General features: G+C 45.0%; 1 protein-coding gene across 1 annotated transcript in view; it reads right to left on the bottom strand.

The window, feature by feature from the left end:
* LOC120841888 overlaps positions 1 to 15,489 on the bottom strand; it is a 32,399-nt gene extending 16,910 nt beyond the window's left edge. Inside the window, exons 1-2 of the mRNA XM_040212887.3 lie at positions 15,486 to 15,489; positions 6,949 to 7,013 (exon numbers count right to left, since the gene is read on the bottom strand). Of these exons, the coding sequence (XP_040068821.1) occupies positions 6,949 to 7,013; positions 15,486 to 15,489 (69 nt within the window). The remainder of the gene's footprint in view (positions 1 to 6,948; positions 7,014 to 15,485) is intronic.
* Positions 15,490 to 15,995: the final 506 nt, after the last annotated feature.

Genomic DNA, 15,995 nt, shown 5'->3' with positions numbered 1-15,995 from the left:
CCGCTGGACGCATCACCCCTCGTCGTGAGGGTGTAGAGTGTAAAACGAGACACATTATACTGACCTTCGACACCACCACCATCCCAGAGGCCATAAAGGCAGGCTACCTCCGGTGCCGTGTTCGCCCCTATGTGCCGAACCCTCAGCGGTGCTTTAAGTGCCAAAGGTTCGGCCATGGGTCACGGAGCTGCCGAGGAAGTGATACTTGTGCGAAGTGCTCCAGTAAAGAGCATGTCGCGGACAGTTGCGAGAAAGAACCAAGATGTGTGAACTGTGAAGGTCGTCTTCCAGCATACTCACGCTCTTGTCCGAAATGGAAAGAAGAAAAGAAATATTGGGGGACTCTGAAGACCACAGAAAACATCTCCTACCATGAGGCGAAAAAAAAAGTTTTTCCTTCATATCGAAAGGAGGATATGCCGAGGTCGTGCGCAGTGGACCCGCACGGCCCGTGATGGCATCGGCGGGAACACAGACCACTTCAGAGGGTGTGTGTTTCCCGTCAGTGTCCCCTCTAAAACCCACGGGAGCAGTGCCAGCTGCACCGCACCGCAACCGCATGGTGGACGCTGTCCCTTCAACGTCCACCCTGAAACAGTGGATGGCACCCCCTGCCGCCGCACCCCCTCGAGGCCGGGGCCAACCCCGCGTCTCAACGCTCAACGTCTCAACGTCTCAACGTCTCCCTCCGGCTCCCCCCGAGAAGCCTATGGACGTGGGTGGACCCAAGTCCGGCGAGGAAGGTCTTCTTGCTGGATCTGACTCCTCTCTTTCTGCCACCAGTGACTCAACTGGCTAGCAGAAAGAGGCTGTAAGGAAGAAAAACGCCCCACCCAAAAAATATATTTTAAGCCATAGTCACCTCATTTTACTTTTTTACCAGTTTTTATATTCACTTTACACTGGCTAAGCATATAGGCATTATGCAGTGGAACTGTCGCGGCCTTCTACGTAACATAGATGACATCAATTCATTTTTGATGAGCTCCGTCCTGTTGCTATTGGCGTACAGGAGACTTATCTGACTGATTCGCACACGCAGGTTTTGCGTCATCAACAAGTTTTTAGGAAGGACCGCCATTCCTCAAACCCTTAAGGTGATGTAGCAGTTGTGGTTCAAAGTGGAGTGGCATGTGCCGAAGTTCCTTTACAAACTTCACTTGAGGCAGTTGCAGTTCGTATCCTTCTTGACCGCTTTATCACTCTAGTGTCACTCTACTTGCCACCTAATGTTCCGCTGCATCTTCGAACTCCAAGCACTCATCAACCAACTTCCCAAACCTTTTTTAATCCTTGGTGATTTTAACGCCCACCATCCTTTGTGGTGTTAAGTTGTTGAACGACTTTTATTATCAACTGGAATCTGCTTGCTGAATAAGAAAGAACCTACATTTTTTAGTGCTGCCCACAACACTTTCACATCAATTGACCTATAACTATCATCACCATCTCTACTTTCATGCTTTTCATGGAACGTTTTAGACAGTCCCTTTGGCAGCGACCATCTACCCATAATTTTAAAGAGCGTTTTACCAGTTTCATCGATACCAATCCGCTTCCCACGATGGAAGTTGGAAAAGGCCGACTGGTCTATTTTTGGTCTAGAAGCAACACTCAATCCCTCCTCGTTTCTTCATATGACTCCTGAGGACGCGACACTTTATGTTACAGAATGCATTATAAATGCTGCTTCAGCTTCAATTCCACAGACCTCAGGAAATCTTCCACGGAGGTGCAAGCCCTATTGGAATGAGAAATGTACTTCCACTCGGAAAAGCCAGAACAAGGCGTGGGGAACTTTTCGACGATATCCAACTTTTTGTAATTTGATCGAGTTTAGAAAAAAAGAGCACAAGCTCGGTGGACGCGAAAACAGGCCAAGTGGGCTTCATGGACGAAGTATGTTCCATCCTTAAATAGTTTTGTTACTGCTAAAGAAGTATGGGATCGTCTCAAAAAAGTTCGCGGGCAGTACCATGCTTTCAGGATTCCACTTTTCCCTTCAATCTCAGCATCTCTAACAGGGCAAGCAGACTTCCTCGCAGAACATTTTCAGCGTGTTTGTAGTTATTCCAATTACAGTACGGAGTTTGTAAAGTTCCGGTCTACCGCTGAAAAACAGAAAATCACTATGTCAGGCTTTAACTCTGTTGCATACAACAGACCATTCACAATCTGTGAACTTGAAGTTGCTCTCAGCTTAAAAAAGCAATCTGCACCTGGGCCAGACAGAATTCACCACGAGATGCTTAAGCACCTGTCTCATGAATCTTTGTCTCACCTGCTGTCCTTTTTCAATTACTTTGGGAAGCTGCTGCTTTTCCGCATTCTTGGAGAAATGCCCATGTTATACCTTTGCTGAAGCTGTTTCATACTCGCTTTACGTGGATGATGTGCAAATATCTTTTTCGTCCTGCAACCTCTCCAGTTGTGAACGGCAACTGCAGCTCACAATAAACAGAATGAGCAAGTGGGCAAATGAAAATGGTTTTAAGTTTTCCCCAGAGAAAACTGTGTGTGTGCAGTTTTCTCTGCGACGAGGTTTGACTTTGGACCCAATCTTACAATTGAATAACATAGAAATATCGGTAAAGCAGGAACATAAATTTTTAGGCACGGTCTTCGATAAAAAGCTTACATTCAAGTTTCATTTAAAGGAAGCAAAGCAGAAGTGCTTGCGATCCTCTAACATCCCTAAGGTGCTGTCACATATATCTTGGGGGTCTGACAGACGATGCCTCCTTCGTTTGTACAATGCTTTAGTTCGGTAACGCCTTGATTATGGAGCGAGTGTTTATGGTTCGGCATGACCTTCCACACTAAGGATGTTGGATCCGGTTCATCACCTCGGACTCCGGCTTGCCACTGGGGCATTTCGCACGTCACCCGTATTAAGCTTGGACACGCATCAAATGTCTCTCGAAAAACGCCGACAATACTTGAGCCTGTGTTATTATTACAAAGCGCTGTCGGATCCGAAAAATCCTGCTTATACTATCTTACACACCCCTCAGTTCTATAATTTGTTTGAAAACAAGCCAACAATTGTGCGCCCCCTGGATTTTCGAGTTCAAAGTTTCTGTCGCTCTTTCAACCTCCCTGTCCCTTCCACAAGTGGTGTTAACTTGCTAAAATCTATAGAGAGAATTGCCCCTTGGAACGAGCTACCCATATGTTGTGACTGGTCTTTCACCAAACACAGTAAGAAGACCGTTGCTCGACAGGTTCTTCAGAAAGAGTTTCTACCTTTGCAATAAAGGATATCTAGAGGTTGCACGGAGTACTACACCGACGGGTAGAAATCTTTATGTTCCGTTGGTTGCGCAGTTTATTCTAGTAGCTTTAGAAGAGCTGTGCAGCTTGACTCAATGGCAAGCATCTTTACTGCAGAGCTCTATGGTATTTTATTAGCCATTGAGCATATTCTGGACAACAGTGTATTAAACGCAGTCATTTTTGTTGATTCACAAAGTGTCTTAGCTGCTATCTCTTCCAGAGTTTCCATAAAGAATGTACTTACACAACATGTTCGTTTTAAAGTAAACAGAGCTCTGCGCCTTGGACGTAATATCAAATTGTGCTGGGTGCCAAGTCACGTGGGAATTGTAGGGAATGAGAGCGCGGATCGCTTGGCTGCATCTGCCACAGATTCAAAAGCATCTTTTGGCCTGCCTTACCAGGATTTTAAACCACTTTTAAGGAGATCTCTTTTAAAGACTTGGCAGCTAGAATGGGACACTGAAACCAACAACAAACTCCACGTGATTAAACCAGTGGTAGGCATCTGGGAAAGTTCATTTCACAGAAACCGTCGTCTCGAAGTTCTGTTTTGTCGCTTGAGAATAGGCCATTCACGTCTGACACATATGTACCTCCTCTCTGGCGAAGAAGTTGCACTTTGTGCCCATTGTGGGGAATTGCTTACAATTTTACACATTCTATGGAAGTGTGGGTTTTATCATCAACAGCGCGTATCATGTTTTCCTGAACTTTTTGGAAACTATCTACCCTTTCACCCTATGTTTTTACTTGGTGACGGCGCTTTAGTACCACTTAGACAGGTTTTTAATTTTCTTAACAAAACTGGTTATCTACACCAGTTATAAAAAGTTTCTCTAGCCTAGCATCTACTGTTCCCGAGTATTAATAAACACTTTGTTTGGCGCATTGTGGCCTCCGTTGCCGCTGCGCCATTAAAACCTTAATCTTACTTACTTAAGTCGCATGTTCGAGGCATGCGAGTTATCTGAAAATTCCTCTCGGCGGAACAATTCCGTAGTCATCGCCGCTTTCCTTAGCTGATCAAAACTGATTTGAGTCTATTACCGTCTCTCCGGAGCCCATAGTTTCGGTTTTGAACGAAATCTCCGAAACGAAAGTTTGACATGAAAAGAACAAAAAGCACCGGGAAAACAAAACTATGCTCTTCAAGTTTATGTGCACCGGCTACACTTGACCGTCTCAGTTCAAATACCTATAAAATTGGGGATTGAACAAACGAAAATCTGTTAAATTGAATGTGCCGCCCGTTTGTTTGGTGGTGGCGCCCCCTATAGGTCGCTGGAGTCGCGAATAGGCTTAGAGGTCAACACCCATTGTTCACACAGTACACGAAGATAACATTGAAATACTGAAAAAATAGTTGCGATGCGGGATTTGCGGTCCAAAAAAGGGAAAAAATAACAGCAGCGGAGGTATGGGTCACAGCTAACCTGCAAATGAATGACATTTAAGGGCTGTTTATACTCCAACGTTGAGCGCAGTGAACGCAGCGTAGCGCAGAACGCGCGCCTTTTATTCGCCGAGAACCAGGAACTCAATATTTGCGACCAATCAGTATCTGCGCGCGGTGCGCTACGCCGCGCCCGTCGACGTTACGTTGGAGTATAAACGTACCTTTAGAGTTAGCGGGTTCGACGCTTGACCAAGGTATATGTACATTGGCTTGACCGCCAATCCCACTTGACTGGACGTGGGCAGGCCTTTTTGAAGGATCGATGATGCGGTGTCGATAGTGTAGCCGCTGTTTCCCGATAGTGAAGCAGCACGGTGTAGTCTGCCTTGGTGACGTTCAGAGTTTGTGAATTCGACGCTCGATCGCAAATCCCACACAGTGTTATTTTGGCGCTTTTTTCTTTAGCTATGAACCAACTGACCCAAAGCCTTGACTTGTGTAGTCTGCACAGCAGTATTAAACCTTCGCCTTGGCCACCGACCAGGTGGATGGAAATATCGTTAAAAATAAATAAGAACAAACTCACGAAACATATGTAGAATGCTTTGCTTTTATTAAATTCTGCATACCTTTAGACGGGTCCATATCACAAGAGCGAATGACATTTTAGCGAACGGCGACATTTGAGCGAATGATCGTTTTAGCGAATAACGGGGGCGCGCGTTAACCCATCCGTCGCGCTGCGCTTTACGCCGCTTCGCGGCGACAGTCTGCGGCAACTCATTACAAAAATATGAACTCATTTGGCCCACCCGAAAACGCCGCTTCGCGGCGTCCGACTATTCGCTAAAGTGTCATTCGATGAAACGTGGGCGTTCGCTAAAACGTCATTCGATCAAGTGAGTGCCTCCCCCTTTAGACATTCTATGATGTAATTCTCTTCGATGATAAGGCATCGGTCATATTCTAGCTCAAGCGTTTGGATACCCTTATGATAGAACTTGGCAGTGTGTCCTGAGCCAACGTTTGGGCATCCATTGTACTTAAATGTTTGGTAACGTTTTTGTAAAGTATTTGCTTCGAAACTTCAAAGACATGTGTTGCGAGAGAAGAAGTTTAATACGTCGGTTCTCCTGAAATTGTTCGTTCACTTCCTTCACCAAATTGTTAATGACAAGAGACGGTCTATTGCTCCCCGCGATTTGGATTTGGAGACAGCGGGAAACGAGATTATTTCGATGGAGATGTGTGGGAATGCATAAATTTAGAATTCGAATCGAGTTGCGATTGCCCAAGCAATGCGATTCGGATTTTCAAATTCCTATACTATACTCTGTTTCATACTTAGCGTGCAACGCTGTCAAAGCTTTTGGCGCGAGCATGGGGCTTGATCTCGTTCACCATTTGCACGCGTTCTCGCGCAAGCAAAACCATAGATGAAGCCACGCGCTCCCGCCAGTAGCTTTGACAGCGTTGCACGCTAAGTATGTAACGGAGTATAGACCGATCTCACCAGCCAGTTTGACTACGCCACAGCTGCCGCAATGTATGAAGAGAACTCTTTCTGCGCGTGCGACAACCCCGCTGGAGCTCTGCGCGTGTGGAGCAGGAGACGGCACGAGCACTCGCATGCACGGCCATCTGCCTCCTATGAACTAAACTTATGGCGGCGTCACGCATGCGCCGAACGCTTAGTGAGATTGGCCTACAGGGAGTATTCACTGGCGGCCATAGCTGTGTGCACGGCTGCTGAGCGCATGCTGTCGGCGAGCTTCCGCAGTTATTTCGCGACGTGCATTCCGCACCATCAAAATTGCCGGTCTAAGAAGGCTATTAATATAAGCTCGTGCTGAGCATGCGCTCTTAACATCGCCCTAGAATGTGGCGTCCAGTGCATACCCCATATTGCAGTTCTCAAATGCTAAATCTTTTCTCTTTTTTAATAAATAAATGCACTCAAAAGCTCGAAATACTTAAAGTATAGCAACAACGTTGCCTCTTAAAGTATGCGAAAATATTATTATGTTACTCCATTTGACACTTTCACAGCCTCCGGGCGCATGTAATCCTCGTAAAAAGAAAAAAGAAAAAGCTTTCGTAGTACGTTTTGAGTGGAAGCTTTTAAAATGAATTGAATTACCGATATTAGTTTTCTGTGCTACTCCAAAAGTAATTGATTCGACTTACGAAAGCTGGAGTAATGAGAACGAAGCCATACAGCAGTGTTTGGAAAATCATGCTTGTACCGCTTGAGTTCAAAGTTTGACACCTACGGCACGAACCTCAATGCGCCGACGGAAGTCAGTCTCTGCACCCACAGTATTTATGGAGCCTCGAGCTATTCTTTACTCCGCAGCTGTGAAGTATTAAGCTTCTACACCCCCCTGCGCCCCGCCCTTGCGGCCTTGCATAACACCAAACGCGTGCAACGAACCGTCGTATATTTCCGTTCACAAGTTACTTGAAATCTTCAGTGAATTGGGAGTCGTTGCGCTATTCGTTTTTATTGCGCGCTCAAGGTTAAAAACGTTTAGAAGGTGGTGGCAAAATAACTGACGTGGCTAACGTAGCTCAATGCGAATAAACAAAAACTTTTTTATATAATATTTTTATTCAAATTATCTGGTTTATTAATATTTTCGAAGTGGCTTGAAGTAAACGCTACCCGTTACATCGAGAAAAAAAATACGAACAGTTCGTTCGAGATAAAAAGAAAATATGTTTAGACATCGGAACGCGAGGAAGGGCACGTCGATCGAAAGGCGGCACAGAGAACGCACAGGGAAGGCGCGATGGCGAAAGAGCCAAGCGCGCGCCGTCATTTCTTCAGGCCGGGGAGCGAAATGGAAGCACGTGGTCGCATTTCGTGGGAGCGCACGAGGTGCGCAAGGAGAACGCAAACTTCCACGCCTCATACATGGCTGAGGCTGACGTCACTCGGTCAGAAATAATGGGGGAAAGGGCGCCGAAGAGGGTAGCTTCCGCCGCGTTACTGAGGCGCTTCTGGTCACCAGAAAGAAGGGGGGACTGACGTCACGCGCGAGCCATGTCTTAGCGCTGCTCCGAAAATGCGTGTTCACGGCGCTCGTGGCCTCGCTGACTCCAGCTGGGATCCCGCGCTTCTCTGCGGGGTCCGTTCAGCCGATGCGGCGGCACTACCGACACCACCGCGGTGGCGCTGCTGTCGGTACTGCGCATGCGTAGACGCTTCCTCTCTCACCCAAACCTGGTTTCTGCGCACGTGCAGTGACCACGCGTGGTGTGGGCGCACGCGGTGTTGCTTGTGAACAGGGGCCACATGTGCGTTTCTCGGAGGCCATTCGAGCAGCCTGCGGCTGCCCTCGGTCCTCTTAATGACTTTAAAACTTGTGTTTGGGCGAGTTGGTTCATACTGATTTAAAAGGTTAAAAAGCGCAACACAACAAGGACAATAAAGACACGAAGACGACAGGACGGGCGCTAACTCACAACTGATTTTATTAGAAAAAACACTGTCACTTTTATACACAAGATCGTATGCCAAACCCACACTGCAACCAATCACCACTTTCACAAGCAACTATCTAGAAACATTACTTCTTTCTGAAGCAATAAGAGAGAAGGCGCGCTAACGCATTTGTCATCTTTCTTTTTGATATAAAACGCCTCTATAATCTCTCTCTCGGTCTTATCTTTTGATTTCTTTAAACATTTTGTTTCAGCCAAAAGAGGCTTACAGTCAGCACATCGCCTGCAGTGGTCTGCCAGATGTCCCCCCGCGTTGTTCTGCACAGAAAGATTATGCTCGCGTGCCCTATCGTTAAAACAGCGCCCGGTTTGTCCAATATAAACTTTTCCACATCTTAATGGTATCTCATAGACAACATTGGTCACACATTCAGTGTACTGTACAGCGTGCTTTTTTGAACAAAGTGCTTTTTTCTGCCGTGTAAGCATCGGACAGATTTTTGAGAGCTTGCAGGGGGCTGAAAAAGCAACATTTACATCATATCTACTAGCTATCTTTTTAATGTTGTGAGACACTTTATGCCAATAAGGAATCACATGTACACGTCTTTTAACTTTATTTGTCTGGCCGCCCCCTTGTAAGTTAGTTCTTTTTATTTTTTGAAGTAGGCTCTCACAGCAGCTCGAAATTAGGTTATGTGGGTACCCTACGTTTTTTAGCCTTTTTACTTGCTGAGCAAAACTGATGTCCATCTGATGTTTGCAACTTTTTGCAAGGGCTGCCTGAAGACATGTTAACGCGATTCCTCTCTTGACCAGTTTGGAATGTGCACTTTTGTAAGAAACAAGGCTTTTCTTAGAACGTGGGCTATACCTCCAACAAACATGGTCGTTGGAAAACATGACCATAAGGTCCAAAAACCGAATGCAGTTCAGCACGGGCATTTCCCATGCAAACTTAAGTCCACCTGACGCTTCTTTAAAAGCTTTAACGATCCCCGCAACAACCTCATCCAAACCCAAATTTGTGTCTAAATTTACAAGATAATCGTCAACATATCTAAAGACTTTAACTACATGCAATTCAGGTAGGTATTCCAAAATGCGTCTGTCCAATGACGCTAAAAATATGTTACATAAAACAGGGGCAACCGACGATCCAATACAAACACCAGATTTCTGTACAAAGAAACGCTCATTGTAACTGACAGCAGTGGACTGGAGGTAAAAGACCAACAACTCTAAAAAATGTTTGAAAGTTTACCTCTCCCGTCTCGTCTATCTTATCCCGAACAGCTCGGAGTAACCCGTCGTGAGGCACAGAATAATAGAGGTCCTCAACATCTACACAGAAAGCCGAGAGGGCATTTTTACACCCCTCTCTAAACACGTCAATCACTTCATCCGAGTTTCGTACAAGGAAAGGGTCCCTCAAAGCCAAGGTTGCCAGGCTGCGCTGTAGATAACGGCTAACCATAAACTGCCACGTGTTCCTCTCAGACACAATGGCTCGGAAGGGACAATCGGGCTTATGCGTTTTTCCTGTGAAGAACACTTCCAAGAAATTACTTTCCGCTTTTTCGGCTGCTTTCCTCACACTTTCCAAATTCAAAACTTTTAGCATCTTAAGGAAAATCTTAAGGGAAATCAAGTTCAATCCGAAGTCGCAAAAAACTCAGGCTCTTAAGATGCTAAAAGTTTTGTAGGATTATGTAGTATTATGTAGGAATGTGTAGGATTATGTTGATAAAAGTAGGCGTTGACAGGAAACAATAACCCGAAAATATTTACTGTTCCTTATTTCCATTTGTTGCATTGATTTCTGTTACAGTCGATTCTTCTTTTCAACTTGGACACATTTAATAACACATTTCGCATAGAAAGATATATCACCGGGAGTGAACATTATTTGAGTTCAACTGCTGCAGTGCAATTAGCAAGTGTATAAACTGCACAGAATATTAAATGTATTAACAGAGGGGTGCGTTAATAAATTTCCACTATCCCCCCGTCCCGCGTTTCGCTAGCAGGAAGGTGGGCACCTTAGGTGACCCTCAGTACCCTTCCCTCCTCCTCCTCAAGATTTGCGCTTTAATTCGGCGTTACAGGGATTTGTCAACGGCTTTCATTTTTTAATTGCCAAGTTATAAAATAAAAAAAACTCTAAAATCAATCAAAGCATTCTCGCTAATGTGAGAAATCCATGTAAATTACATTAATTGTGGGTAAAGCATATCTTGCTATAAAAGTTGCGACTTTTGAAAATCGGCAAGAGTTACAAAGTCGCCGGCAAAATCCTTCCTGACCAAATGTCCCAAAATAAGGAATAAAAATAAAAAAGATATATTTTTCTTAATTATCAATCTTTTTATAACATTCAGTTACTTTCATTGTTACGCGACGTCGTTTTCCCAATCTCAGCCTTTCCAGTTCGAAGGAACACCTCCCTGCTTGCACGTCTGCTCACTGCAGCACATTGCGTTGGCGTTGCAAGCCGGTGAAACAGTTGTGAGTTCTAGTATTGCGTAAACATGCGAACGCAAGCGCTGTGTTTGAGTTAGCGCGTGTGCGGAGCCCAAAACAGCGGTCTTGGATTGGCGCGTGGCGATGAGGCGCACGCACAACGTGGGGAACGCAACGCTAACTCAAACGCACAACGTTTTCGTTCACTTCTATACGCAATACTAAAACTCTCTAGTAAGGTACAGTCCCATAGCGGCTGCAGCACTACGTCGGGACAGTGAAGAGCGTAGTTTGCATTCGGAAATGACATTTCGCGATCCATGATCGCGCGCAGTTTCGCCGTGCCCGCTGAGCAGGAGAATCGGGGGACCCTCACTCGAGCGCTTCCCGTTTCCGCCGCGGGAGGGCGAGCAACGAGCTGGAGACGCGAATACGTACCAGACGATGGATAGGTATCCCGCACGGCGTTTATTGGAGCTTAATGTCAAAGGAACGGCAGACTCGATCGACGCATGGGTGACGAGAGGCCAGGCCGCCACCAACCGAGTCACGACCGACTAGCACCGTCTAGGGTGCCTACACGCACCCTAGCACCGTCCATATTCCCCGACCAGCAATGCCGTCCAATTCTCTAAGAATGAAAAAAAACAAAAAAAAAACACGAACGACGAAATGGGGAAAATTGAGCCCTCTTATCCCGAAAACGAGGTCAGCTATTCATGCGCGAAAGGTCCACTTCGAAGAAAGGTTCAGGGGCATCTTTTTCCGAGTCAGCAAGGGGCGCCTAGCTGGGCTTTGCTTGTGGGCGTGGTTTTGCGGGTCAAGTCGACGCGTACAAGTCCTTGCCAGACATGTACAGTTTTAATGACAAGTAACCAAATCCCATGTAATCAAATACGTTTTGGAGTAATTTTGTAATTTTTTTATTACTTTTATTAGGGATTAATGACCAGAGTAGTATGCTTACCTTCCGCTCGGGGTCGCTCGCGAACCACCTCCGCAACCGCTTCGCAAAGGCAGCTCAACCGCCGGTGTGAATGCGCCATTGCCTTCTCCAATTTTAGCGCCCACACAAGGAAGCAGGAGTGTAGACGACGAAGGACATCCTCGCGCTCCTGAACCGGCCGCGCCGCCATGTGTACCATCATGCTCCGTATGTAATTATTATATATGCGACAGAGGCGGCGCTGGCGGCGTCGCCTCTGTCTCGCCTATTGTTCGTAGAGAGCCTATAGATTGCAGAGAGGGTCCAACTTAAACCACGGGGAGCGTTTGGAGTTTGATGGCGGACGCCTCCATCACAGATTGGTCGCGAGTGCGCATGCGCTGCGTTATTGCGTGGCTAGGAGGAAAGCAGGTGGAAAGGCGGAGACGTTCGCGGACGACCAGCGCGTTCGTCACCTGCAGCTCGTATTGCAAACGCGGCCCGTAAACCCCGCGACCCCGATCGAGCGGTTCAAAATTCTCCGTAATACAGGCTCTGTTATACCCAAATCACACGGCAGCGTAAAGGTACCTTTAGCTCGGGTACCTGTCGTAAAGGGAGCTGGAGATCGTGATCACACGGCGCACAAAGGTCCCTTTCGCTAAGGGAGGTCCTGTGTTAAACGGAGCTCGCCGAGCTCCCTTAACAGAAGTAGCCTCGAACCCACGAACTCAAAATAAAAAAGCACAAATATATAGATATATCTTGTTTAATGCATATTAACAAATATAATAATAATAATAATGTTTATTTTTCCGTCAAAACACAAGTGACGGAGGGAGACCGAGGAAAAAAGCTGCATCATGCAGCTTGACGGGCCGTCGGCCCCCCTCCTTACATATAAAGGCCCGTTCACACTCTTGCGACTGCTTGCGACCTCTTAAACCTGGGTTCCTTAAAACTTGTTAAACCAGAAAATACACTGGCGCCATCTATTGGGAAGCAGTGTAAACTCGGCGGTCCGGCATATTTTTTTTTTTATTTCTCGAGCGTTATCCTTTCTTTCTTGGCTCGAAAAACTTTCGACAATGTTATAAACGAGCCTTTCTATGGGTATTACGCACATTTGACCTCGGAAATCCCGCAGAACCTTCGCTCTTGTGAAATGCAGTTCCAGGGTCACCGCATAGATGGCGCCACAATGTCAGTGTGTTCCCTCATTCTAAAAACATTTAAGAAGTTGTAAGAGATCTCGTCTCTCTCAGTCGTACTCGGTCGCAAGAGTGTGAACGGGCCTTAAGTATCAAATTATGAAATGATTGTGAACACAAATGCGATGGAATAATGTCTGAAGGTGAGCGTGAAGTGAACATGCCACCGGTAGTTTCTTTTTGATGAGTTTGCCCCCCCAGGCCAACAAAAATATCCTCACGGGGTAAACAAAAAGTTGGCAGACTTTATGTTGAAATGGGTTGCAAAAGGTCAACATATTTTTTCAACGTACAGGCAGCAGAGAGTCTGCAGCCTTTCTGATAAGTATGGCTCCAGGAAGTCAACAAATAGACTTAACATGGAAGCACCAGAAAGTCTGCAGAATTTATATTGAACTGGGTTGCAAGAAGTCAGCATATATTTTTCATCATGCAGGCAGCAGAAAGTCTGCAGCCTTTCTGATAAATATGGCTGCAGGAAGTCAACGAAAAGACTTAACATGGAAGCACCAGAAAGTCTGCAGACTTTATGTTGAAATGAGTTGGAAGAAGTCAACATATATTTTTCAACATGCAGGCAGCAGAGAGTCTGCAGCCTTTCTGATAAATATGTCTACAGGAAGTCAACAGAAATTTTCACCACGTAGTCTTTAAAAGGTGTGTTGACTTCCTGTTGACAATGTCAACAGAAAGTCAAAGTCAGAAGGAAGTAACCAGAGTCGACAAGAAGTCTACATATTTTCACCAGAAAGTCTGAAATAATTTTTGTAAGGGTTCATCCTACGGATTAGGTCGCTATACATATATGTTCCCGCAGTATTCTTGAGAATTTGTAGTGCACTCTAGGAAACAAGTCAGTTCTTAAAAGGTTCTTGGACGCCCCCAAGACTGTTTAATCTCGCGAACAACGGTTTTCAAGCACACTCGCCCCCTGGCGCACTAGAAAAGCAAGTGGGCGATGAAGGACTCTTTCGCATAAAAAAAGGAGCTTAAAAGAAACCCAAACCCTTATAGGTTTTTTCGCAGAGATCCATTTTAGAGAATGCTTAAAAGAACCTTTTAGGGTGTAATATATGACGAGCCAAAGAACCCGTAAGAATTCTTTTACGACCAGGATTATTTTTAGAGTCCGGACAGTACAGTTTTTTTTCTGGTTAAATCATGTAATTTTACTCCAAACTACCTCCTTCTTTATGTGATGACGAAATCCTTGGTACTGCATTGTTGACAACGCGAGGAATGCGAGCAATGGGAGCCGCTGACCAAGAAACTTATTTGAATTTTTTGTTTCTTCTCATAGAAAAAAAAATTGAGGAGGAAGAAGAGATAAGAGTGCGCGCCGAGCTCCAATTGGAATGGTTAAAGGGTAGGTGCGAAGGCTAGCCCCTACCTCCTGCCATTCGAAGTGAACGGGAGCTTCATACGTCTGTTCATACGTAATTCATAATGGTAACTGAAGCTTCCGAGCGAGTGTCCTTACGAATATTCTTTTTTTTTTTTTAGATATATACTGAGTGCATGCTTTGAGTAACGTACCTTGGGCCTCGTGGAATCCAAACAAAACTTGAAGGGAGGCTTTTTTTTCCAATTGTTCGCGTACCGGAGAAGGCAACGGTAGCTTCCGTAAGACATTACGTGGGCACGCGAGAGAAAAAGAAGAGTCGGCAATTGGATCACCAGCAACGCGTTTCCTCGGTTCATTGCGAAAGCGTTCACAAAGAGCGGCGGACAGAATAATACACTTTAGCGAATACGATAAAGCGGTGGAAATCAGTTCGTTGAAGGACCTTTCATCCACGGACCGCTTTGTCAACATGCGACTCTAACATACCGCATTTTTCGGGCTCTAGTCCGTACCCGTTGCATACTCCGCATCTTGTGCTTAGCCAACAGAAAAGCCTTCTCATACATGGCACACTTTGGCAAATGTCTGCTTTCTTAGCTCACATAGGAGTCTGTAATATGCATAAATCATCATTAACATACTCTTTCATTCACAAAATTCGTCTCGTCATAATGAACGATATTGAAAAACAAAATTCACGCGTAAATTGTCCGCACAGCCTAAAATTTCAACTTTCAAACATGCATAGTCCGCGTACTGTAGCCCGGAAAATGCGGTACTCCAAGGTATGTTACACCCTAAAAATAGGGTATCACCTTACACCTTTTTGTCGCATATAATACACCCCAAAACTTCAGTTCGACGTACAGTGCAGTATAGTCGAACAGACGGCCCCAAATTTTACGACGCGCTTGATAACGGTGCGACATATACTTATTAAATAGCTAAAGCACGTATCAAAGACCACATAATAATACACTGAGTATTTACAGTAGGGCCAAGAAAACCCCGATTATTTCTTTTGTAGTCAGTAGCACGTAGATTAGCTATTTTAATAAGTTGCACCACACGGCTATCAAGCCTCTCGTACCATTTGATGCCGTCTGTTCGACTGTAGGGCGCTGTACGTCGTTCAGAAGTTGTGGGGTGTATTATATGGGACAGAAGGGTGTCAGAATACACCCTTTTTTTCTGAAAGTGTACAGCTTTCTTTTCTGAGATCAGACAAGGAAAAAAATATATCACACCTACACCTACTGCAAGAAAAAAAAGAGACCTGTCCGCCTAATCAATAGTTCTGATAAGACGCGCACACTTCTCCGCTTTACGAACAATATAAACTATTGAGCTTCCATCAATTACCCACATATAAACTTGCGGTCTAGATCTATCTGGACTAAACTTCCGAGACCAACTCACCCATCACTCTGCATTCGGCCTCTCCATCATTACAGCACAGGTCAGGATAGCTTTATACTCCTTAATATCGGAACAAATCTCGCCGTACAAACATGAGCATATCAGATTCCAACTTATTTCAACAGATACAGCAACATTCATACACTCATCGCAAGTAGGCTTTCACCAAGCAAATACAAGAATCTTTTAAAGGAAGCTTTGATAAAAGAAAAATCAAGATCAGCAGAATAATAAATGAAGAGTTAACTTATTTCTTACAGTATTGTTATGATATTGCAATGTTGTTTTTATTTCCTTTATTTCTTTTTGTTTTTTGTTTTTTGCAAAAGCTTGTTTTCTTAAAATGCATATTGTAATTAATTGGAGCGTTTCTTTCTAGTTTCTTGTTCGGCTGCCGACAGTTATCAATTGTTGTATTCCTTTTTTATAGCTGCATTGAGGCCTCGTCAGACAATCTGGTCCTTTGCCTTGATACTGCAGACAATATGGATTGTCTAAAGAAACTGAAAA

The sequence above is a fragment of the Ixodes scapularis genome, unplaced genomic scaffold (genome assembly GCF_016920785.2).
Source record: "Ixodes scapularis isolate PalLabHiFi unplaced genomic scaffold, ASM1692078v2 PGA_scaffold13__105_contigs__length_92229423, whole genome shotgun sequence".
Lineage (NCBI taxonomy): Eukaryota > Metazoa > Arthropoda > Arachnida > Ixodida > Ixodidae > Ixodes > Ixodes scapularis.
The sequence above is the reverse complement of the archived record's forward strand: the minus strand, read 5'-3'. Positions and strand labels throughout refer to the sequence as shown.